At 37.9% G+C, this 25,722-nt stretch overlaps 1 protein-coding gene across 2 annotated transcripts in view; it reads left to right on the plus strand.

Annotated features, from left to right (window-relative positions):
- Positions 1-25,722, plus strand: part of rngtt (RNA guanylyltransferase and 5'-phosphatase) — a 137,024-nt gene that overhangs the window by 96,793 nt on the left and 14,509 nt on the right. The window contains exons 13-14 of one of the 2 annotated variants that reach the window (XM_057822367.1): positions 1,830-1,933; positions 9,884-9,950. In XM_057822367.1, the coding sequence (XP_057678350.1) occupies positions 1,830-1,933; positions 9,884-9,950 (171 nt within the window). The remainder of the gene's footprint in view (positions 1-1,829; positions 1,934-9,883; positions 9,951-25,722) is intronic. The other variant, XM_057822368.1, reaches the window with a different exon arrangement.

Genomic DNA, 25,722 nt, shown 5'->3' on the forward strand with positions numbered 1-25,722 from the left:
AAGCACTGCTGTCTTCACACCAAGTATATCTTTTGAAATTATGGCTAAAAACATCAACCTTTATTGGACCTTTAAAAAAATGAACTCAAACACGTGTGAAGATGTTTCATGGTCTGATGAAACCAGAAAGGGTGGCAGGTTTGTGCTGATTTTCATTGAACATGAGTTGAGATTTGAATGGATATGTTTGATGAAGGAAAGCCACATCTCAGTGATACTATGGCTACGTCTACACAAGGACAGATAATTTTCTCCCGGGTATTTTGCCGACTGTTTTTATACCTGTCCGCACTACGTTTGAGGTGCGTTTAAGCCCCCCCCCCCCCCCACCCCCCCACCCCGCTTCTGCAATGTACACCTTCATTTGCGCAAACTACGGATGCGTATAAAGGAGCAGAAATGTGTTGAATCATTGCCCACGCAGTTTACCTCTAAACCGGAAACTCATTACTCGCCGGTGGGAAATTTCTAAATCACTGCACTTCCTAGACCAGGGGTCGGGAACTCCCTTTTGTGATCACTGTTTTTTTTTCGTGAACGCATTTGAAAGCATCACGCGGGAGCTAGAGTGAAGGGACTGAGGGCACACTCGGCTTTGACGAGCAGTCGCCAGGTTGTGATTGAAATGAATCTTTAGAAAACAACAAAAGCCTGACATCGTTACTTGGGATGTTACAGTCGATGCTCGGTTGCACACACACCAGTAGGAAATAAGTGTGTATAAATAAAATGTGTATGAAACATATGGTGTGGCGCTGCGTATATTTCCTGGAAGCCGCAACCAGGAGTGCTTGTACACAGTTTTGACAGGTGAAAATGTCAGGGAAAAAAACTGATCGCACGCCTCTGTGACTGGGGTTACCACGCAGTTCACTTTTCGTGGTTTAATTTTCCCCTAAGTATTTTTATATACTGTACTCCAGTTCGGTTGGCATTATTTGGGAGGGGCCAGCCGCACAGTGGGCGGATTGCTGACTTAACGCGGGAGACGAGCTCTGTCATAAAACACTCATCTCCGAGTAATCCGCGATCTCCACCAACGGGCACTGAATTGAAGCATATTATTGCGACGCACGTTTGAAGGTTGAAGAAAAATGTGTGAATGCATTAACAGCGCTTCCCGTCAATCGAGCGAGCAGGCTGGTACCACATTTAAAATTATGGTTTGGCGGTTAACATGCACTACAGATGATAAACTGTAAACAATGACTGTGGAAAAGAAAAGATGAGCAGGAATGCCTGTCTTGATCGTCCGCCTCCATTTGTTTACAATGCCGGCGTGCCACACTAAAAGTGGCAATGTCATGCTCCATGACGTCACTTGCTTAGTATCCGATTGTTGTGCGGAGACAGCAATCCATATTTAGCGGTGGGTAATATTACCTGCCTACATTATTCGTGTAACAACTTATCCGGACAACAGGTATACTAGTGTAGCATACATGCTGTATAGTTTAACTATACGTTTAAGGCCATTATCCGTCATCGTGTAGACGTAGCCTAAAAGAACTACGTGGGCACACACACAGGCAATCAATTGATTGCTTCGTGCCCCTCCTTGTTAAAAGGGAGTGGAAATCGATTACCATCAACAACTGTTTTCAATATCAGCGTCCCTCTTTTACTAACTACCGCAACGCATACTCTGTGACCTGGGCTAGCAGTGACTGAATTAAGTTAAAGATAACTTTTGAATAGATTTCCACTGCATTGACCTTTGTCCCTGAATGGGACACATCACAAGAATGCAGCCTTTTGAAAAGGATGTGTAGACTTTTTCTCTCGACTGTACATTAATCCAAGCACATATCCATTTTGTCATCTGTCAGCAGAGATACAAACCCGGGAGGTGTGATGACATCCTGAAATGGAAGCCCCCCAATCTCAATTCAGTGGACTTTCGCCTCAAGATCACAAAAGTTGGAGGAGAAGGGTATGTACCTCTCGCACCGGTGTATGCACTGTACGGTGTTGTCGCTGTGTGTTTCACAGTCAAAAGGATGCCTTACATCAACAAGAAATTGAACTGACATTAATCTTCGGTTATTTCTCACATTCCACCCCCCCTTCTTTCTCATTGCCTTGAGGAGCAATTCCTCTTATGGAAAATCTGCGACAGTGTGCATAGCACCTTCCTTTTACCACAGAAAATTTGCTCTCAGAGGCTTTAAGTGCAAAGAGCACGTCTCCCCTCCACGTTTTCCCTCATTTTGTGGTCATCATCCTCTGCAACATGAATTATTCAGATGCACCGGTGCTTATCTTTGTGTCCCCGCCCACTCTTAAATAGACTGCTGTAAAAAGCAATCATTCCCTTGCAGGTATTTAGAGGTTTTCGATGTTTCTGTATGCATTAGTAAAAAGGTTATAAATTGGAAGTGGACATTTCATTGGAATGTACTGAATTGAGTTTCAAGTTTTGTAAGCAGTTGCAAATAAGGAGTATAAAAGAATATGAGTTAGCACATTAATACAGTTTGTCATTCACTTCAAACGTGGGTTTCATGACTTCAAGTTAACTCTGTATTTTTTTAGTAATGAACTAAAAATTATAACACAGGAGGATGTTTTTCACTAATATGTATTCGCTTGGAACGGAAAGCTAATGAACCTAATTAACGCAAAACATACCCGGTACAACAAAGAGCACTGACGTGTGCCTCGTAAATGCTTGCACGCTGTCGCCCACCACAACAGTAGATTCTGCACCGTGGCAATTTGCACTGTTTACAAATACTCAAGGACCTTTTTGCGGGCGGTGAATAATTCTTCATGTTATTTCCATTTTTGATAGTGGCAAAAAAAAGAGTTCTGCTAGAGCCAAGACACCCTACCTCTCCTTTAATTGATTCCCCATCATTTACTAAAGTTTCACACACAGAAATAGAAGACAATTTCAATCAATTAAAGTGACGGACTAGTTTCTGACAGCACACTAATTTATTGCTGCAAGTGTCTCTGTCTCCTCAAGCTAAAAAAAAAACCTATTTGCCAACTAATTATGTTCTAAACGTCACTGTTATGTGGTAAAGTTTAAAATAAACAATAAAAAAAAAAACTCATCTATACAACCCCTACACTGTAAAAAAATGAAACTTCCAGAAAGTTGTGCTAATTTAAGATTTTAAATGAACCAAACTTATATTTTCATGCTTTTGTAAAATGAGTTGAGCTAACTTGAATTATTAGCTTTTGTGGCTAAACTCAGTAGGCATAACTTGAAATGTTGAATGGTACTATCATGAAATATTAAGTTTTCCTTACTAGAAAGCATTCGCCCATGATACGTTATATACCTTAAACATACAGTATATACAGTGGTATGAAATAGTATCTGAACTATTTGTCACCATTAAATGTGATTGGATCTTTGTCAAAATCACAGAGATGAAAAAAGTCTGCTTTAACTAAAACAACCCAAACATTTATAGTTTTTCATATTTTTATGAGGATTACATGCAAACAATGACAGAAGGGGGAAAAATAAATAAGTCCCTCTGCTTAAGGAGACCTCAAGAGCAACTGAAACCAGTTTTCACTAAACAATTTAAGTCAGGTGTGTGCCTATTCACTGATGAGTTGTTTAAAGGTGCCCTGCCCACTATAAAACACACACCTGGTAAGAATTGTCTTGATCAGATGCATTGTCCGATGTGCATCATGGCTCAGTCAAAAGAGCTGTCTGAAGACCTGCGATCAAAGATTGTTGATTTGAATAAAGCTGGGAAAGGATTCAAAACCATCTCTAAAAGTCTTGATGTTCATCAATCGGCAGTCAGAGAAGTTGTCTACAAATGGAGGGAGTTTGGCACTGTTGCTTCTCTCACAAGGAGTGGCCGTCCAACAAAGATAACTCCTAGAGTTTGACGCAGAATACTCAGAGAGGTAAAGAAAAGAACCCTTGAGTGTCTGCTAAAGACTTACTTAATAATTGGCACAGTCCAATATCTCTGTGCACACATCAACTATAATTAAAACTATGGCCAAGAATGGTTTTCATGGGAGGAGCCCACAGATAAAGCCAATGCTGTCAAAAAAAAAAAACAAAAACACATTGTTGCTCGTTTAATTTTCGCAAAAAGGCACTTGGAAACTCCACAGAAGTTTTAGCAAAATATTTTGTCTGATGAAACCAAAGTTTAATTGTTTGGGAGTAACACACAACATCATGTGTGGAGGAAAAATGGAACAGCTCACCAACATCAGCACCTCATCCCCATTGTGAAGCATGGTGAAGGGAGCATCATGATTTGGGGCTGTTTTGCTGCCTCAGGGCCGTGACAACTTACAATCATTAATGGAAGAATGAACTCAAAAGTTTATCCGGATGTTTTGCAAAAAAAAAAAAAAAAAAAAACCTGAGGCAGTCTGTCAGACAGTTGAACTTCAAAATGGGGAGGGCACTTATTGTTAAACTTGAAGGTTCACTAACCCCCCCCCCCCCCGTCATTGTTTGCATACTATCCTCAATAAAATATGAAAAACTATACATGCTTGGGTGGTTTTAGTTAAAGCAGACATGTTTTGTCATCTGTGTGATTTTGATAAAGGTCAGATCACATTTAATGGTGATTTTATGCAGAAATAGGAGAAATTCCAAAAGGTTCAGATACTTTTTTAATACCACTGTAGTGCTAATTAATTACTATAAGTGCTGTTTAATTGCAAGTTGTTCTTTTTTTTTTAAAAAAAAACAGTGTACCATACTTACTTAAGTAGCCCTTAGCTGATTGGAACTGTATGATGAATCCCATGCTAAAAATGGAAAAGCAAGTAAAAAAAACTGAGTAGAGCCCAGTGCTGCAACTGCCATTGAGGCCGCATCAATGAGGACGATGCATTATTCCTTGCTTCATTGTGTATTTGCCCATCACTATCCTGCCATTCAAGTGAGGAAATCCTATCGCTCCCACCAAAAAGTCTGTTTTTTTTCATTTTTGGCCAATTTGGCCAGCATCTAACTTTTCCAATACTTGTTGGACATGTTGTACTTTTGGCTGCACATGGTAATTACCAAAAGCTGGCATCCTATTATGTTAAATAGTGCGCTGAAAGTCCATCTGTGACCAGCCACACTAAAACAAAAAATAGCTCACGGGGCTATACTATTTTCCTCTCGCGTCTGGTCACTGTGCTCTGTGCTTGGATGTGACACATTGTGTAAAGGACTGTGTGTGAATGCACTCAAGAAGACCCATCACGACAGACTTGGTCACGCAGCCTCTTCCTCTGAGAGCCAGGTGACCTCGCTGACTGTCCCGGCTCTGAGCCCCGACATCATTCATCACCGACAGATTGGGAGGATCACAGTCAGTCTTTCTGCATCAAAGTCGCATCTTGTTCTCTGTGTGCGGGAGAACACAGAGCATGATTGTTGTTTCTATTTGAAAGAGTCGTGATACTTCCCCCGATAGAGGAATTCATTGGCAGAGGCCATTATCAGACCTCACACCATCTTGGATTTTCAAGTCCCTCCTCAGTTGCCATCTGAGAGGAAGAGAGAGATAGGCAGACAGATGAGGAGGTAACAGTAGTGTATTCATCAACCCACACAATCAATCCTTGAGCACGTCTTTGCCTTGCAGGTTTTATCACTGTCTCTGAACACAGTCACAAAGGCAGACTGTTATTATTACATGGGGGAAGGAATGGAGAGGTGGAAGAGAACAAAATGTAAAACAGCAGCTATTCAAACTGGAATCCAGCAGTCCCTGAGTATTGCATGGGCTGCTTACATGATGGATAAATTGATCTTGCGGTGTTGTCTGTGTAGGTGTGCGATGTTTTCATATTCCCAGAAACGGAAAATGGTTCTGTTAACTGGCCTTCGAGAGGCTTGTTGCTGTTTTCATGATTGTTGAGGGACTTGAGTGTCATTACAGGATCTTAGTCCGCACTTCTGTTACAGATCTACCCCCCAGCCCTTAACCCTTCTCTAATAGTTTTAATTGGGTTTTATCGAATAGTCATGCCTGAGCTGGTTTGTTAAAAGCTTAAAGACCTCTGACCTTGCCTTTGAAATGGTTTGTTTTCAAGCAAGGTTTTTACAAAATTAAATACTTCAATTTTGAGCAATTTGATTGAAACTATTTCTTTCGCTTCAAGTTTAATAAAATAGCTCCCTTGTAAAATTAAGATATAATCAAGTTGTTTTTTTTTCAGTAAAGTACATTAATAATGGTCTCCCTGTTTTTTTCTTAAAATTGTTATAGAATCAACATTTTGAAAACATTTTATAAACATGTAATGTAGAATGTATTTAGGTTGTAATATCGCCACCCTTTTAAAGGGAACGGCGTATCGAAGAACATGTAGTTCTTAAAAGATTAATCTTACGAGATATGATACGAGATATAATAATTTGATATTAAAACCTCAATGGTTTCGTTTCAATAAAATTTGTAAAATTATTTTGACTTGTAGGTCGCCATTGTTGTTGACAACGCAGGGCGTGTCTCTCTTTAAAAAAAAAAAAAAAAAATTAAAAAAAAAAAAAAAAGGTGTCACTCTTTAATTACAGTGCCCTCCATAATTATTGGCACCCCTGGTTAAGATGTGTTTTTTAGCTTCTAATATATATTTTTTTTATTCAAATAATATGGGACCTTAATGGGAAAAAAAGAGAAAAATCCAACCTTCAATACAAGTGCATTTATTCAGTGGGGAAAAACACCCACACAAAGAAATAATTATTTGACATCAAATAATATGTGTCACAATTATTAGCACCCGTGGTATTTGGTACTTTGTATCTGACCAAAGTACACGGTCCCAGTTGAAGCCTGGGATCGTGTGCTTCACGTGATGAGACCAAGATTGAGCTTTTTGGCAACAAACAGTCAAAGTGGGTCTGGCGTGCCACGAAAGATGCGCATGCTGAAAAGCACCTCATACCCACTGTGAAGTATCGGGGTGGGTCAGTGATGCTGTGGGGCTGTTTCGCTTCCAAAGGCCCTGGGAACCTTGTTAGGGTGCATGGCATCATGAATGCTTTGAAATACCAGGACATTTTAAATCAAAATCTGTTGCCCTCTGCCCGAAAGCTGAAGATGGGTCGTCCCTGGGTCTGGGATTTAGAGAGATTCTGCAAAGAGGAATGGCTGAAGATCCCTCTTTCTGTCTTTTCCCATCTTGTAAAACATTATAGGAGAAGATTAGGTGCTGTTTTGTTGGCAAAAGGGGGTTGTACAAAGTATTAACACCACGGGTGCTAATAATTGTGACACACATTATTTGATGTCAAATAATTATTTCTTTATGTGGGAATTTTTCCCCACTGAATAAATGCACTTGTATTGAAGGTTGGATTTTTTTCTCTTTTTTTCCATTAAGGTCCCATATTATTTGAATAAAAAAAAATTATTAGAAGCTAAAAAACATCTTAACCAGGGGTTCCAATAATTATGGAGGGTACTGTATGTATGGTAGTGATTTAAATATGCCACAACGTGGCAATGGCTGGTTCTAAATTAATTAGGCATCAAGCCAATGAGTGTGTTTTGTCCCTGGACTGACGCTGTAGTTTTCCTTTAATCCTTAGTGGGGGGTAAGGCAGAGAGCAAGGTGAGTGGACACAGGCGTTCAGATTCGTAGCTCAGACCGCGCCGTTTATTGGCATTAGCTTCGGCAACTCCTTCACAACAAACATAAGGATCATATAGTGAAAATACAACAAAAATAATATTCGTGTCTCTCAAAAAATAATGTTAACAAAAAGATAAGTGCTTCAATCTGTATTAATGAGGCCCTATTCTCACACAGTTAAACAACAATGCAAAGAGAACTGGCATTCACAATCAAAATAAATATGCAAAATACACATATAACTTACTCAGACTTTGGTCAAACTCTAAACATTTTATCAACTCGTGTAGCTCAACAAATACACTGGATGGTAATATGTAGTCACAATTTACAAAGTCTGATGCTGGGAGCCATTATCAGGAGTCTTGTTTGTTGTGAAGACAAAACTCAATTGAATGCAAATCACAATGGACCCTCAATAAACAGGAAACTACGGCGTCAGTCAAGGGACAAACCCCACATTGGCTTGATCTCTTATTAAGTTAAAACTTGCCATTGACACCTCTTGGTGTATTTAAATCGCTACCTTACATAGTTATGGAGTGACACTGTGAAGTACGGCAGCATGGCCATGTGACGTCACTGCCCTGCGATGTCAACAACTATAGAGAGCTACTAGTTTATTTTTTTATTTACATATTTACAAATTTTATTAAAATGAAAGCATTAAGAAGGGATTTAATATCAAGTTATTATAACTCGTACTAACATTTATCTTTTAAGAACTACATGTCTTTCTGTCTGTGGTGCCCTTTAAAATTATTGCCTCGGTCAAGGAAATTGTACGTTTCAAAATTATACAAATGCTTCATTTCTATGTGTTGAATGAAAAATCAGGTGGGAAAAACAATTATTTTAAGAAGGTGTCGATATGTGCTCAGAAAGGTCAGAAATTTCTGGTGAAGTGGAACACATTGCTTTCATTCATGTTTTAAGATGCATTCCCCAACCGTTGTTTTTCATCCCCTTGTTTTTTTTTTTTTTTTTTAAACAACCCAGATAGGTTTATTGTTCTTTCATGTCTTCTTTTGGCATTTAGTGTATATCAACCTGTGTTGTTTTAGTTAATGACGGTGATGACAATTAAGAAAATATTTTGTTGATGACCCCTTTTTTTAATGACAATGACATAACGATAAGGAGCTAAACACGTTTTTTGGATGACTAAAACACAACGAGATGTTTGCAACATTACATCTGATGAGACGACGTGACAATGCTAAGTTGTTTCTGCTAGATGTTTGCAATGTATGACATTTTTGCTTCTTGCACATATATTTTGTCAGACTGCATTCCTAGACATGTTTGGTCATATGACATGATAAACTAGACTAAAACCTTTGAATATTAACTGACAGAAAGGTGTGTATCGGTTGAATAGGAGTTTATTGACAAATTTTGAAACACAATTTATTTGATTTAAACTCCTTGGCAAAGTGAGCTTACTTTCACTGAAGCGTAATGAAATCAGCAGTCCTTATTTTCATCTTTTTCTAACACATTTGTTAGTCTGTTGTATTAATAGAACAATGATGCGAAAGGACAGATGCATGTGTTCATTACTGCAGCAGGGCTATTTAGCTCTTTTTATGTCCTTCCTTCCTCTCTCTGTTTGCTGTTATTATACAGAATGGGGGGGGGGGGGGGGGGGGGTGACAGTCTCCGATTTCTTCTCCATCTCTGAATGAGATTTACTAGAGCCGCACTGTAGTTTGAGCTTTCAATGAGCCCCCTTTGTTTCCGCTCTGTGGATGGTTAACTAAAATAAAATGGGAGCCCGCTCTTGAATCTTTGGTCCTAATCGAGCTTGAATGTTTGCAAATAACACGTCATTGGTTAGGGGAGTTTGGGAGGGGGACTGAAGCAGTATGTAATTAAGACATCTGTTGGGTTTCATCTCAGGGATGAGACACAAATACTGCACTGACACCTTTATCGTGCATATAAATACACTCAGATAAAAAATAAAAGTCAGTAAGGTGTGAATGAACTGTGCCGACAGCTCATGGTCTCACTTTGAACGTAATGCTTACAATGTTATTTTCAATTCTGTACATTTGCGTCCCATTTATCTGGCCTCTGCCTTTGATTGTGTACATAATTTCGTTTTCTCTGCACCTCAAGCTGCGTACTGAGACAGAAGGGCTCACGGGGGTGCAATATCACATTCCTGCCATTCTGTTACTAGCTGCAAAATGGATGTATTGTGACGATGTCTTCACACTGTTATTACCGCTCAGGATACTCGTGTGCTGAATCCTTTGCACAGTGTAAAGCATGTTCATTTTTGTCTTTGCAGGCTGCTTCCGCAGACTGTTGGCTTTCTATATGTTGGTAACTGTGACAGGCCTTTTGCACAGATGAAGGTGAGAGAATCTGCTTTTTATGAATTCCACAGCTTAGAATGCTGTTTAATATACACGGCTCCAAAAATAAAGGCGACATCCGAATGTCAAACTATTCTGTAATGAAGATATGGTGTGGGAATGCTTTTCTTCTGATGGTCAAAAATAATGACCATTTGATCAAAAACGGGAAAATGTGAAGTGTCCATTTTTATAATCATGTTGAAATATTAGTAGTGGAGGGCTTTCCCAAATGACTAATTTTCTCCCAATTCGTCAGCCGATGACTATGATTAGTCGGCTAATAATTATAATTCTATTTAATTTTTTTTACTAATTTAGCAATGAAAATTTTGTTAACGCTTATTAATTAAAAAAAACCATTTTGGAACACTTAAATTCTTTATTAAAGTACAAATGAACACATAAATAACAATAATAAATCACAAATAAACAATGAGGTCAAATGCTGATAGCATTAACGAGTGCAAAAGAATGGAATGTGAACAGATTCAGAACACTGACTTGGCCTTTCCAACATGATTCAAAACAATTCCTAAAAAAAAAAAAAATCGAACATTGATATTATAGTATAATAGTATACTACTATACATAATAGTATTATAATAATTATTCATTGCCTATCAAATTTTTTTATAAAGGGTGTCATTTTAAAGCTATTCTTTGTGTTGAATCTGAATTCTGAAGTATGTGGGATCAACTCCAGAAGTCGTTATTTTGAAATGTTCACCGGAAGTATGTTCGCTATACCGCTAACTGTAAACTTTACACTCCGCAAAAAAACACTTTTCGTCATTGGATGTGGTTTCAATTATAGAAATTTTTTTTTCATGATTTTCATTTGCAAATGCTTGCAACCAGCGATTTTCATGTTTGAAGTGTCACCGTTTAACCGCAAGTTTGCGTTTTGGAGAAGACTGCCAATGTTTTATAGCAGGCTAAAGTAGTTTGTCCCCCCCCCCCCCCCCCCTTCCTTTAGCCTCAATGGAGCAATACTAACGTTTACAGTGTTTAATATAGATGTGTTACCTTATTTTGTACGTCTTAACTTTAATTCTATGGCGTGTTGATGACCAATAAACATCTGTGAAAGTAACTAGTCTCTCATATGCCATCAACACGCACAGACAGATGTATGCATGCACGCGATTACACACGGCCATGAAAATTACCTCCCTGATTTTTATTTACCGCGCGATAAATGGACTCATTGCATACCACGACAGGCTTAGCAACTTCAATAAAACATGTCGTTAGTTAGTTAGATGGACTTACGATCTGCCAGGTTGTTGTCTGCTGTCATCTTCCAAAATTACAACTGGGTGACGGAGCGTTAGGTGTTCATTCACAGCCTTCGTGCAGCCTGGTATGCATGCTTGGCGTTGAAGAGACAGGACACAACAGTGTACCCTCCTTTGTTTCGTTGAAATAAGTCAATGTTTTTGTGTGCTTTTTTGGCTTTGTGTCACTTGCATACCGAACGTCCGACATTCTCAACTTTCCAGGCATATGTTTTCTTAACCCTACATTAACCGTCGAGAGGATATTGTGCTCGTTGACGCATTTACATTATCCGTGACGTCGACTAGTCAGGACAGCTCTAGATTAGTGTGACAAGGGCAGGGGAATGACTAGCTGTAATAGTCCGCTGAAAGTGGCCCGCGGCGGGAGGCTGGCCGATCGGTGAAGGCAATCACTCCTGCCACCATATCTGACATGAGTCGGGGTAATTTTGTGTGATTTTTCGTGTTCAAAAGGTGAGGAAGAGACTTGGAAGAGCCGCTCGGTTCAGGATAGCATGTAGCCTAGCTCTAACGCCTCCTGTTTTGTTTACGCTCGTTCCTCTGTCTCCGAGTCCGGTAGGGAAATGACAAGAACCTGGCTGCCTCCGGTGGCATAAAATCCTCTTCGGGAGGTTTGAGAAGTTGACAGTTCTGACCATTATGCAGTAATTTAGCCCTGTCATCCTGAATAAATGCATTTTTAATATTTCAAAATTCATTTAGCAGAAGACTTTTATTTGTCATGACTAGGTATGTGCCGGTATGATATTTTGACGGTATGATAACCTCAAGCCAAAATATCATATTTTGAGTATTTTGAGATATTTAGGTTTAAAAAAAAAAATCCATTGAACAGGATTTTTATTTTTCAAAACGTATGAGCAAATTGGATAAATGAAATTAAAATAAATGCAGTCCTTTAGGTGAGCCTAAACCCGCAGCCACAGCTCAACATTCATCCCATCAGAGCAAAATAATTTTCCATAAAAAAGTATTTGTGTATGACTCGTATCATGTTTACATTAAACACACACTCTCTTTCTCAACACAGTTTCCAGAGAGAAAAAAAACCCCACATGTTTATAACACCGCTAGACACACTAAACATGCTGGAGTTAACTCTCTTTGCTGGTGGGAAACGTTCATGACAGTATTTACTAATGTTTAATTTTGTATAAATATGAATCATATTTGAGACATTATCTCCTCGGCAGCCACCATCCACAAACATGTTTTACATGTCGGTTGGCCTTCCGCCTCTAAGCCGTGGCCGTCTCTAACTTTTGTGGAGCCGAAGTATTCCCATACCAGCGATTTCATTTTCTTCAATCGGGTAAAAAGTTCAGGAGTTTCAACTCCCCTAGCCATCGTGTAGCACAGCTGACTCACTGACACTGAGCAACAACCGGTGGGGGAGGGTTGAGCCTTGCAGCTACAAGTGAGGAATTTCTCCATGCATTTTTGGGACATAAAAAATGGCTAATACCTTAGGGACGGTCTGACGGAAAATTTTTGCGGTTTTGAAACCTGACCTTTCCATGCCACAGTATACCTTGAAACCGGAAATCGGCACATGCCTAGTCATGACAATACAATTTATATAGCAATTGGGGAAAAAATACTTAAATACAAAGAATATCCTGTAAAAATATTGGAGTAGCGAGAGAAAAACAATGATGACATTTTGTGTTGTCCATGCGGTCAATGCAGCTTAGTGTTTGTTGTCTCTGTCACCTTTTTCTTGTTCTGAATCTTCCTCCTCCTCCAAATACGACTCAAACATATCGTACAAAAAATCCACACTTGAACCGGAATCATCGAAAAATGCTTCCTCCTCCATTGGGCTCAATGCTAAATCCGTTGAATACATTGAAATCGCTCAATGTCTGACATCATCACCAAGATGGAGGCGCCAAAGCATTTCTCGTCATCTGCGCTTTGCCAAATTGTTGTATATAGTTGAATCATCTCAAAATATGATTTTAATTCCAATAATAATGCTATTTAAGATATTTTTGTCATGTCATATGCACTTTAATGGGTAGTTTTTAGGCAAAAACAATGCCCGCCAATGGAGATTTCGGAGGGAGGGGGAGTATTCTTTTTGTGGAGTCTACTTTTATGTCATTGTGTCTGAATGATTTGTTTATTTATTTTAGTATTGGAAAATAGGGAAGTTTAGACGTCAAAGACATAACTCTTTGATATAGTAGCCGTTTCATCATAAATTATCATCTGACGCACAAGGCACATTCTCATTAGTTTCCTGTCAATTGTCAAAGCAATGACTCAGCTCGTTTCACATTAGCTGCAAAAAGAAACACATTTTTTTCGTTATATATGACACCTGCCATATTTTTCTTTCAATTAACCTGTTTGTTTGACTGCATTTTAATGCGTACTTTGTTTGTATTTTAATGGCATTCTATTTTGTGTAGCGCCCATCCTTCTCGATATTCCGACTTGTCAGCCACTAATGAATTTCAGCTTGTACTATTTCCTGATTAAAGCTGGAATTTGCTATTTTTAGACACATGCTCATCATCTAAATCCTGACAGAAAGCATGTTCTCATTCTGTTTCCCAAAAGGCGATAATGAAATAGGTGACATTTCTTCACAACTGATTTTAATGTAATGTGATGTGATGCACACTGAAATCAAGAACATACAGTTACACTATTAAACTTTGCCATTTACTGTCATTTTCTGAACACCTAACGAACCGTATGATAACTACTCTCTAACTCAAACAGCAATCTTATTGGCAAAATAAATAGCAAAATCTTTCAACTTTTCTAAAAGCACATTTTTCAAATTCAGCACCAAATGATAGAACACATAGATGGATACAATGTTGTCATTGTCTAGAGATGTACAGTTGGTTTCATTCAAACTACGACATCTGTTCTTTGACCTAGAGTGACAACGACACAGTCATTTCCTCTGCATTTGAACTAGCATTGACCTCTTGTCAGGGTTGATATATGATGTTGAGGTTTGGTTGGAAACCGCATGACCAAAATCTTGGTAATCTTAAGTAAACGTCAAGTAAAGTTCATTTCAATGTAATATTAGAATAAAATTCTGTAATGTGCATGTGATGAATCCCTATTTGGTACCTCCAAATCCATGTGCAGACCTGAACTCGTCATAGTCATGGTTCAGAAATGCATTCAACAAGTGATTATACATTTTCTGCTCCTGTCACTGTGATTTTAAAGTCAGCCTTTGGCAGGCTGTGTTTTTCAAAAGAGAAAAAAATCCGCCATGCCAAATTCGTTTTTTTTTTTTGCATTCATGCTCTTGTTGTGTGGAGATGTTTTCAAGCAAATTGTCTAGGGCTGCAGCTATCGACGAATATTCGAGTAATTGGATAAGAAACATAAAAAATTAAAATACCCGAGCCGAGCCTCAAACAGTACAACAAAAGAACAACTGGCTAACTTACATAGCAAAAGTCCGCGAGCTTAAATGCTTTAAAATGCTTTTGTTTTTTGTTTTTTAAACAATGCTCTTAACAAATGGTTCAAACACATAACACAAAAACAACTAAATGTACCTATAAACTAAATCATGAATGTATAAAAAAGAAAACTTGGCTTATGTTGGTCTTAACAAGGAGCTGCTGGAGATACAATGCTCTTAACAAATGGTTCAAACACATAACACAAAAACAACTAAATATACCTATAAGCTAAATTATGAATGCTTTAAAAAAAAAAAAAAAAAAAAAACTTGGCTTATGTTGGTCTTAACAGGGAGCAGCTGGAGATACAATGCTCTTAACAAATGTTTCAAACACATAAAAACAACTAAATACACCTATGAACTAAATTATGAATGCATTAAATTAAAAAAATTGAAAAAAACTTGGCTTATGTTGGTCTTAACAGGGAGCAGCTGAAGATTCAGCCATGTGAAATAAGGTGTCATATTCCCCGTTGCCACAAGAGGCCAGTGTATCCACCCAAATCAACAAAACTAAATGCAAACACTTTCAAAACAAACCATGACAACGGCACTTTAATTAAACGAATACTCGAAGCAGCAAAATTTAATTTGAATCTTTTTTCTAATTGAATTACTCATGTTAGTCGATTAATCATTGCAGCACTAAAATTGTCACATGACTGCACAGGAAATTGAAGAATTCAACATTTCTGCATTCTGATATTTTGCGACCGCCACTGTACCAGACCTCTTTTTTTAACCTCAGTTCAAAAACAGCATTTTGCACCGAAGGACGTTTGTGTTTTATAGTCTGAGCTTCATTTTTGCCAATTCGATTGGTAGCAAAAACAGAAGCGCATACAGCTTGAAAAGTCTGAGATGACTTGTAGTTTGTTTTAGTTCAGAGCACACTATTAATGAGGATCTTACGTTACATAGACAGTAATTAGTGTTCCGGTGCCCTCTGTGCTCACCCCACAGTGTTAGTTATTTGCATCCATATTTATTAAGTTTCCAACCACACAGCCTGCCGCTGAAAGCATTCTATTGTATTGATTTTTTTATTATCCTGATTGTAATTCCTCGAGGGAAAATTCCGTTTTAAACAGAGCACACACACTCTGCATAGTATACTGTATATAAAAACATCTATGATGCTGTTAGATTTATAAACACATGAAATATTGTAATAAATTCCTTATCTTTGAGAGGCACCTGGACCTTTCCGTATTTGAGTAAACGCTCCCAGCAACGAGGAATAACAGTTTAAGATGAACTGTTTGCAGCTGGCTTACTGTCACCTTGGTTGTATTTTTTATATATGTTGCCTCGCACATGTTAATGAGCCTCTACAAACGGTGGTAAATAATTAGTCTTGCTAATTATTCATACTCTTTTCCTACTTCAGATGTACTCCATTTCCTGATACACAGCCTCTAAAAGTCTTGGCATGAAATTGAGTCATTTTGTGGAGCCCTTTGTCTGCTTGCCAAATTTAGTTGAATTTCACCGATATTTGATAATGTGCGAAGCTCATAATTTGAGAGTTGGCAGACAAACACTAAAAATAAGGGTGAGAACATCTGATCATTGTACTAATTTCTTTTAATGGTGCTCCGAAAGTCTGACAGTTTGAACTTAATCTGCAAGCTTCACCTGTAAACTACTCAAAATGTCATTCATTGTTTTTTGTAATTGGTTAAGTGTTCACTGGCTGACTCAGTCATTTTTAAGCGATTCAGTAAATTTGTAATGAGGACTTAAATATACAGCCTGGCTTTGTTATCCAAAATAATACTCTGGTACAGTCAGGTGGTTCTGTGTGTGGGTGGGTGGGGGGTTTTGTAAGTAGGGCAAAATTTTAGCCATGCGCCACACAAGACGACCCAGTTTGAAGGTGAGTTAGAGACAACTGTAGGGGGCTAGACCTTTTTGTGTCTTTTTATAGTTAAGGTATTGATATGAACTGATGAGCCTTATTGTACAGTATATTTTCACATAGTATTTTATTATTATTGGGAATAAACCACATCACTGTTGAACTGTAGATCCCTGGACCATCTATGATGATGAGATAACCAGTATCAGACATTTATTATCCCCCTTTGTTTAATATCTAATTAAAGGAATATGCACGTTTTTTTTAGAACTGATTTAGAATACTTTTCTACTCCATGCATGCTAGGGGTGTGCCATCCTCGGCACCCCACAATTCGATTTGATTACAATTCAGGGTGCTACGATTATTTTACTGAACGATGATCACGGTATTGACGATTATCACGGTTATCAAGATTTTCGATGGATTGTACATTTTGAATTATTAAAATAACCAAACAAATGTATGCCCATTATTTATTTTATTTTATTTTTTTACAAGAAAGTGAAAAAACATTAACCATTTTAAAGGCAGTACTTATTTCTCAACATGCACATACAACACACAGCTGACCTTGAGATACTCTTTTTCACAAGAAGGTGCAAAAACATTAGCTTTTTCAAAGGCAGTACTTATTTCTCTTTGCAATACAATAAAATGTACACTGGTGGAATGAATACCACATTTTCTGGAAACAAAGTGTCTTTAGAAATAAGACTTCTTTTAACAAATATACTTTGTTTTCACAGATGTCTGTACTATTTCGCATGTTTGTAGTGTTGCCGCTGTACTTAATCCTGGTTTTAAACGTTCTGCATCTGGAATAACTTATATACACCACCAAACAACGCACAACTTGACATGGAAATACATCTTAGTGAAGTTGCTAATTAGCATAGCGCTCGGCGCTAACTAGTAACATCTCAAAAACAACAACAATAAAGGCTAAACAGTACAAGAGGGTTTGTGTACTCACCGCTGATAGATGGACACGGGACTTAGCAAAACACCGGGGGCTTTTTCTAATTAACACGACTTGAACCTACTGCTGGACAACTGAAAGAAAATGAGCAACAAACTATCTCTCTTTCCCTCTCGCTACAAAAAATAACTTGCACACAGAAGCGCGACTGCCGGGTCTCTGCCCGTCTCATACACAATTTTTTTTCCCAGTCTTTTGAAAAGAAGTAAATCTCTCGCTCAATAACCGGCAGCATCCATGTGTGCATCCGTTAAAGGTGTCCGGGCGGCAGACGTGTCTTGAATTTCGTTCCGCAACGAGCGGCTGTCGCAAAGTTTTTAGGGAAATTCATCGTTTTTTAACATTTATGAATCAAAATCGAATCGTCACATGTCGAATCGCGATGCATCTAATAATTGATATTTTGGCACTCCCTTAATGCATGCTCAACCCTGATGAGTACACAAAGCCTTGACATTTTAAGTGGACAACCCCAAAAAGCCCTTCTTCTTACTTTCAATAGAGACTTTGGGTTGAACACTTTAGATGAACGCCTGTGAACGCAGCAGAACTGTTTCACCAAGCCTTTGCCCATTTCAGACTTGCTACTAACTGTTTTTACATTTCTGGTGCTGATTTGATGGACCAAACACTCGTTGCTTTACGTGCGTGTAAGCACAGGCTGCAGTACATTTTAGGCCGGAGTTGGCAAAGACGAGTAAAAAAGAGACTCCGTATAGTCCCATCAAGATGTTGTTTGTCTGACATTGTTGTGCTGATTTCATTCATTACTAATATACTGTAGCTTGCTCACCTAAGAATATCCAAAAACACTTATTTTATGTCCTTTTTTTTTTTTTTTTTTTTTTGACTGAAACATTTCAAATCACCATTACATACCTGTAACCTTGATTTGTCTCCAGAGCTGTCCAATTCCTTCCTTTTAAGTTTCTTGCAAACCAAGGTTAAAGTGTGTTGTAAAGTGTGCTGTGTGTGGCAGCTGGCAGACTTAATATGCGTGATGGTGCATGTAAGTGCACAAGAAAATGATTGACACACCATTTGGGACTTCTGTGCAGATGTCATCACTGGGAAATGTTCACTGCAGTAAGCAGATATTGCACATTTAGAACATTAAAATCCCTATTTTCGTAACCAGTACTATAACATTGTCTCCTGAATATGTTTATCTATTGATCCTTTAGAGCATATGAAGCAATTTCCAACATCATTTAAGGGGGCATAATTTATCCAAGTCCATCTAAACTTGATGAAGCGCAAGCGTTATAGCATCACGCATGGAGTTAACTTGAATGGAATCATTCAATGTAGTTTGCAAAGATAAAACTTAAACATAATTGTGCTGCAATGCAACCAGTCAGTAGGAAACTGACCTCAGTCAAGGTTGAATTGGCCACAAAATGAAAATGAATTGATGTATGCAAACCTTTTACAACGGGGTTGTATAAAATAGTATTAGGCACATGCAGATCAACATGTAAAAATCACCTTTGTAATTTAGACATAATCAGGATTTTTTCCCTCAATCAACAACATTAGGACAATAGATTTTGAATTTGCAAATAAACTAAACTAAAATAAATGAATTATTCTTCTAAACATTGCCCTGTAGACACCCACTACTCAATTAAGGGGGGCAAAGAGGGCATTGGAAATTGTTATAATTAACCGGTTGCCCCAAAAGTATTGTAAATCTACCCATCTCAAGCACACTAGTAATATTTACTGAATAGAGCAATGAACCATCTTTGGTTTCTCAAGTGGATGTTCTAATTGAACTATGTACTCCTCATTATGAGGTAGTAGAACCAGATATTTTCTTCAAGTCTATAATTATCATAAAGATAAATTGCAAATGAATGTAACAATAACATGTTAAATAAAAAGCAATCTCCAATTACTGTCAGTAATCTTTGTTCTGAATATTTTGTGTCCAGTGACAACTCTACAAATAGTAAATCCTGGTGCTAAACACCTCTCTCAAATATGTTGCCTCTTTTGATTGCGCAGTAGAGCAACATTATGCCAACCCAACATCATCAATTAGCTCTTGTTAATGTGTTTGTTGTAGCATCTTTTTTGCAATTAAGTTAGTGAACAGTAAGGCGTGACTGTCTTTGTCAATGGAGCGTGATCTCTGCTCAACAACTTAATCCCCTTTCTTCCATTTAAGATAATTGTTTATTAATTTTAGAGCTATTATACTTATGTCAACATTGCTGACAGGATATGTGTCTAATAGTGTTGTGCCACAGCAGTACATGGTTCCGTGGGTCGATGCAGGATTCAGGGGGACTGTTCTCTTTTCACACTGAGAGTGAGTGACATGTCAATGAGTTCATCCACATTGAGAGGCAGACAGATAGAGACAGGCTTGCAATGTGACAGGCAGTTGTTATCCTATGAAGCTGTCACAGTCTTGCTCCAAGGTGAACGAGCCTTTTTTCAAAGGATGAAGACATTTTAAACTTCATGCTTTAGAATTTCAAGAAAAAATGACTGGATAGATGTACTGTACACATGGACATTAGTAGATGCTAAGGAAGCTTTTTGTGCAGGAAAATGAACCAAAAAAAATGCTTGGAAAATTTCCAAATGGTGGCAAACTTTACAAGCACTAGTGCGCTAGCTTACCATAACTAATTTATCTTCAAACCGAACACTAACGTAAATTATAACCACAAAAATTAGTCTTCCAAGTCACCACATTTTATCCCTTCCCAAGTACCGGTATTTTGCTCCCAAATCAAGTTTTAATTCTTTTTGGAAAGTCACAAATATCAAAGCAGCGATGTGATTGGACTCGAGTGTAAATCACAGTACCTCAAGGTCTTAAACAGTATATCCTGATTATATACAGAGTGTAAAGCATAAAGAGTTACGTCAGCAGTAGTACAACAATAGATCCAAATTTTTTTGCCCGCCAATCCCTCCAAGTACTAGTAGCACACGCCAAAATGAGACAGATTTGGACAGATTAAGCACCAGTTGCCGGGGAAAAAGTGGCAGCCAACATGTCGACCTACACCAGCAGGAAGCGACTCAGCCTGTAGCTTGCCTGTACTGCCCTTCACTTGTCTGTCATCATGCTGGGCAGAGATCTCAGAAAACCTCATCCCCCCGAGTGCCCTTGATTTTGATCGAGGTTTCTTTCTTAGAGGGAGTTCTTCCCCTCTTTGCTGTGGCAAAGTGCTTACTTATTTGGCCTTCTCAGATACAGAGTCTTCAAACTAGTGCTGCAGCTATAAATCGATTAACTCAGGTAATTAGAATTAATTAGAAAAAAAGCTTCGAATTAAATTTTGCTGCTTCGAGTATTTGTAATTAAAGTGGCGTTGTAATGGTTTGTTTTGAAAGTGTTTGCATTTATTTGTATTGATTTGGGTGGATTTTAATGCACTCATAATTTTGTTTATAGTAATATTCAGCTGTTGTTGTGGGAATATGTGTTTGAACCATTTGTTTAAGGGCATTGGGGGAAAAAATATATGTATATAGCATTTAAGCCAGCGGACATTTGCCATGCAAGTTAACCAATTGTTCATTTGGTGGACCTAGATCCTAATGTTTTTTTTTTTTAATACCGTTTGAGGCTCAACTTAGGTATTTTAATTTTTTTTGCTCCCAATCCAATTACTGGATTATTCGAACTAACCAGTTCATAGATTAACCGACTGCTAAAATAATCGATAGCTGCCGCCCTACTCGTTCTCAGATTTTTAGTTTTTATGCAGTTTTCCCGATTTATTGTTTTAGATCATTAAACAAATGTAAAACTCAAAACAAAATGCAGTTTTAAATGGTGAGTTTTGGAAAAGGGTGTTTTTTGTTAATGGTCCTGTACATATAGCATAGTCCTAAAATGTAGTGTGAGGAATTTGTTTTTTTTGCCTGCTCAATGTGTAATTGATATAACCTTTGTTATGAATTTGTATTTTATAAATAAATTCGAATTAGTGATTCTGTCGCTCCTTTAGAAGTGCAGAAAGGCATATCATTGAATCGTCGTGATGGAAGTTGCAAACTTGGATTATGTGGTTCAGTATGCATTTGTAGGAATCCAAAGTATCCTTACTGCATTATTACTTGTGTAATAATGGAGCCAAACACACTGCTGACTAGAGGTGCAACAATTAATCGACAACCAATCGATTAACAAATTTATCATCAACTATTTTGATAACCGATTAATCATTTAGGACCTTCTTCAACTTAAACTTGTCTAAATTCTTGACAATATAACATATACTGTATGTAATTTCTCAATTGTAAATATTATTAGATTCCTTCATTATATTTTTAAGTCAAAGTAGGACATGAACAAAAATCTGCTTTTACTTTGGAAAACAATTTACATTTTTTGTCCAATTTTTGGACGTCTTACTGTCTAAACTAGCTTCTTAATAAGGCCGCACCAACCAATCGATTAAATTGATTGATAAATTTGTTGCCAACAAATTTGATAATCGATCAGTTGAAGGAAATAGTCATCCATTTTGTTTTCATTGCTACTTACAACATGCCGAAAACAACTTCAAGGTAAATTGTGAAGGTAATTGAAAGAAAAGACATGTATCCGATTAATGGTTTAATTAATTGTCTGATTAATCGATTATGAAAATATTAGTTAGTTGCAGCCCAACTGGTGACAATTTATAATGAAATATGACAGAAATTTACACTGCGTTTAACAAATACAGTTTTTTATATGTATGCTTTACAGTACTGTTCTGTACCATGTTGCGTTCATAATCTTGTGAGCGATGAAATATCACACCAATTCCCCAGTTTAGCACATACACTGCAGAGAGCTTAAAGGGATCCACGAATAGAAAGACTTGTAGTTATAGAAGATAAACGTTATTATGAGTTAAAATAATTTCATATTGAAACCCCTCTTGATATTTTCGTTTTGCAATTTGTAAAATTAGTTTAACTAATAGGTCGCCATTTTTGTTGACGTTGCAGTGCGGTGACGTCACATGGTTACGCTGCCGGGTTTCCAGAGTATGACTCTAGCGACATAAACATGTCATCTGTTCAACCCTTTCTATTTGACCCCAAGAGGAACATTAATGAGCATGACAGCACTGTCGATATTTCACAAAACGAGCAGCGAAAACAAAATGAATAGGAAAGACTGGATGAGACGTGAAGAGAGTACAAAAATGAACGGTGTTCTGGCAAAATGTGCTACAACAGCGAAATGTCTACAACAGGCAAATTTGACACCCAAAATAGTACCGTGCGGCAGAACATACTAAAGATGCCTTAAGAAAATACTTAAACGTAGTTATATCAAAAAACGGTGGTTTTGGTTTAAATATGCTACGTGACTAATGTGGTCAACAGATCAACAATCTGCTTTTTAAGCTACCACAAGAAAAAACTATGCTTAAAAGTATGATAGGGAAACACATGCAAAAGTTATTTTGAGGCATTGAAAGGTACTAAAAGACTCAATACAAACACAAATAGTAAGTACTCGCCGCTTTTAACCGATGAGCGCATGGGTTGTACGTCTCGCCACGTGAAGGAATTGCAGTAACCCGGTAGTATTTGTCGAATGACCGTGACAATCTACATCATCACCCCGAGCGTCCATATAGCATGGAGCCCTCCGTAGGTCAAAGCATGTACTAAATATTACAGATTTTTAAATCAATGGCAATATTTTATGTGTTTTTATTATATTTTTTAAAAAGAGAACAATTGTTGCTTATTAGAGCCTACGAGTCTTTAAGTCTGAAGTTCACGAACGTTAATAAGCATGACAGCACTGTCGATATTTCACAAAACGAGCAGTGAAAACAAAATGAACAGGAAAGATGGGATGAGATGTGCAGAGAGTACGATAATGAACAGTGTTCTGCCAAAATGTGCTAAACCTGCGAAGCGTCTACAAGTGGCGAATTTGGCACCCAGTACAACCGTTCGCCAGAATATATTAAAGATGCCTTAAGAAAATACTTAAATGTAGTAATATCAAATAAGGGTGGTTTAAATATGCTACGTGACTAATGTGGTCAACAGATCAACTATCTGCTTTTAAGCTACAAGAAAACACTATGCTTAAAAGTATGAGAGGGAAACACATGCAAAAGTTATTTTGAGGCAATGAAAGGTAATAAAAGACTCAATACAAACAGAAATAGTAAGTACTCGCCGCTTTTAACTGATGAGCTTATGTGTTGGTCATCTCGCCGTGTAGAAGGAATTGCAGTAACCCGGTAGTATTCGTCGAATGACATTGACAATCTACTAGGAGTGGGAATCTCTTGGTACCTCACGATACGATACGATTTGCGATACAAAGCTCACGATAACGATGATCTGACGATATGGCGGTACAACAATTATCAATACATTGCTCAGAAAATAATTCTAGGATATTCTACAAATAACTAATAAACAGAAAAACAAGCTTTTGCTGTGATTTGGAATGAGTTTATCACAATTAGACGTCCAATCCATTTGAACTGGGAGGGTGGCAGCGAATGAACATTCGTGATTTTCAGTTACTTCCGGTTGATTTTGGTGTATTTTATGGGTCACTTCCTGTTTATTTTGTGTTACAGAACAGGAAATGACCTGGGAATCACCCAAATGAATAGGCAGTGACTCAAACTCAACAGGAAATGACCCGTAAATGCCCTAAAATGAACAGCAAGTGACCTATAAATGCCCTGAAAATCGGACAGAATGACTGTGAATGCTCTGGTTTTGAGTGAACGAACGTTCCCAGTCTAAATGGATTGGGCGTCGAGCACTGTCAATGCAGCCTTAGAGTTAACTGAGACACTATTATGGTGGAAGATTTTGGTAGCAACCTGTTGGTTCCTTTTTATAAATTTTTTTTTTTTTTTTTTTTTTTTTTTTTTTTTTTAGACATTGACATCTTTTTAAAACAATATCTCGATTCTTGGCAGGAGCATATCGATAACCTTTTGGGATAGAAAGTATCATGATATATCACCATTTTGATATTTTGTCACACCCCTACAATCTATGTCATCACCCCGAGTGCCCATAAAGCACGGCGCCCTCCGTAGGTCAAAACATGAACTAAATTCTATAGATTTTTAAATCAATGGCACTATATTATGGGTTTCTAATACATTCATATACACATACATTTTGTAAAAGAGAACAATTGTTGCTTATTAGAGCCTACAAGTCTTTAAGTCTAAAGTTCCCTTTAAAATACTGTATACAAATCTAACCAACACTGTGCTCAAAGAAACCTCTTGAAGAGACCTATTAAGGTAAATGTGGCTTAAATTACTTGCTCCTTGATCAAAATTTCTGAATGCCAGACTGAATATTGACCAAGTTGATAAGGTAAAATAAGACCTATTCTTATAGTTTCTCTCGGAAGTGGAATAAATGAACCTGGAAGACCAGGACGGGGATGGCAGACGAAGCATAGAACATGTACAAAATGTGCAGAGATGTAACGCTGCCCCCAATTTTTGCCAATTTCTATACTGTATTTTTATACTTTGTGTCCTGTAAAGCCCATTACAGTACTCAAAGGGCTATTAAATCACCTCCGGTACATACATGAAACACACAACACAGCACAGGCAATAGCTGTAGCTCCTTAGTTGTTCATGTAAATGTACAGCACACTGCATCACTTGCCAACATGTCCTGCACCTACCATTAAGGCTTGTTAATTTGCATGTCTCAACTGCACTTGATAGAACTTGGCACTGTGGCCTGTGTTCTCCATCATCCTCCCTCACACTCCTTCTAGCTTCCTGTGTGATATTTGTGGCGCCCCCGCTGTCAGCCCAGATGCCCCACACACTCCAGGAACGATGAGGTCCTCATGTAGGATTCTACAATCTTGCCAAACTCTATTGCTTTTTGGCTGTTCTTCCTTCCCTGACCTTTGCTGAATGTCACTGTGAACCTGAGCAACATGCTGTTCAACTGTCTTTGTTGTTGTTGTTGTTGATTTGCAGAATTAAACATGAGTGCTGTTCCCTTGGTGTAAGTAGGTGATCCTCGGTTACCATGACAAAGCCGAAGATGCTGCTATACATATTTAGTGTGCCATCAAAATAGTTTCAAACTGCTAATTTAAAGCAAAAATAGCTGTGCCTTGCTGCACGGATGTCAAACTGATTGTTTTCATATCAAATATGAGGAAACAAGTCAGTGAGGCAGAT

Source organism: Corythoichthys intestinalis, chromosome 19, assembly GCF_030265065.1.
Source record: "Corythoichthys intestinalis isolate RoL2023-P3 chromosome 19, ASM3026506v1, whole genome shotgun sequence".
NCBI classification, from domain to species: Eukaryota; Metazoa; Chordata; class Actinopteri; order Syngnathiformes; family Syngnathidae; genus Corythoichthys; species Corythoichthys intestinalis.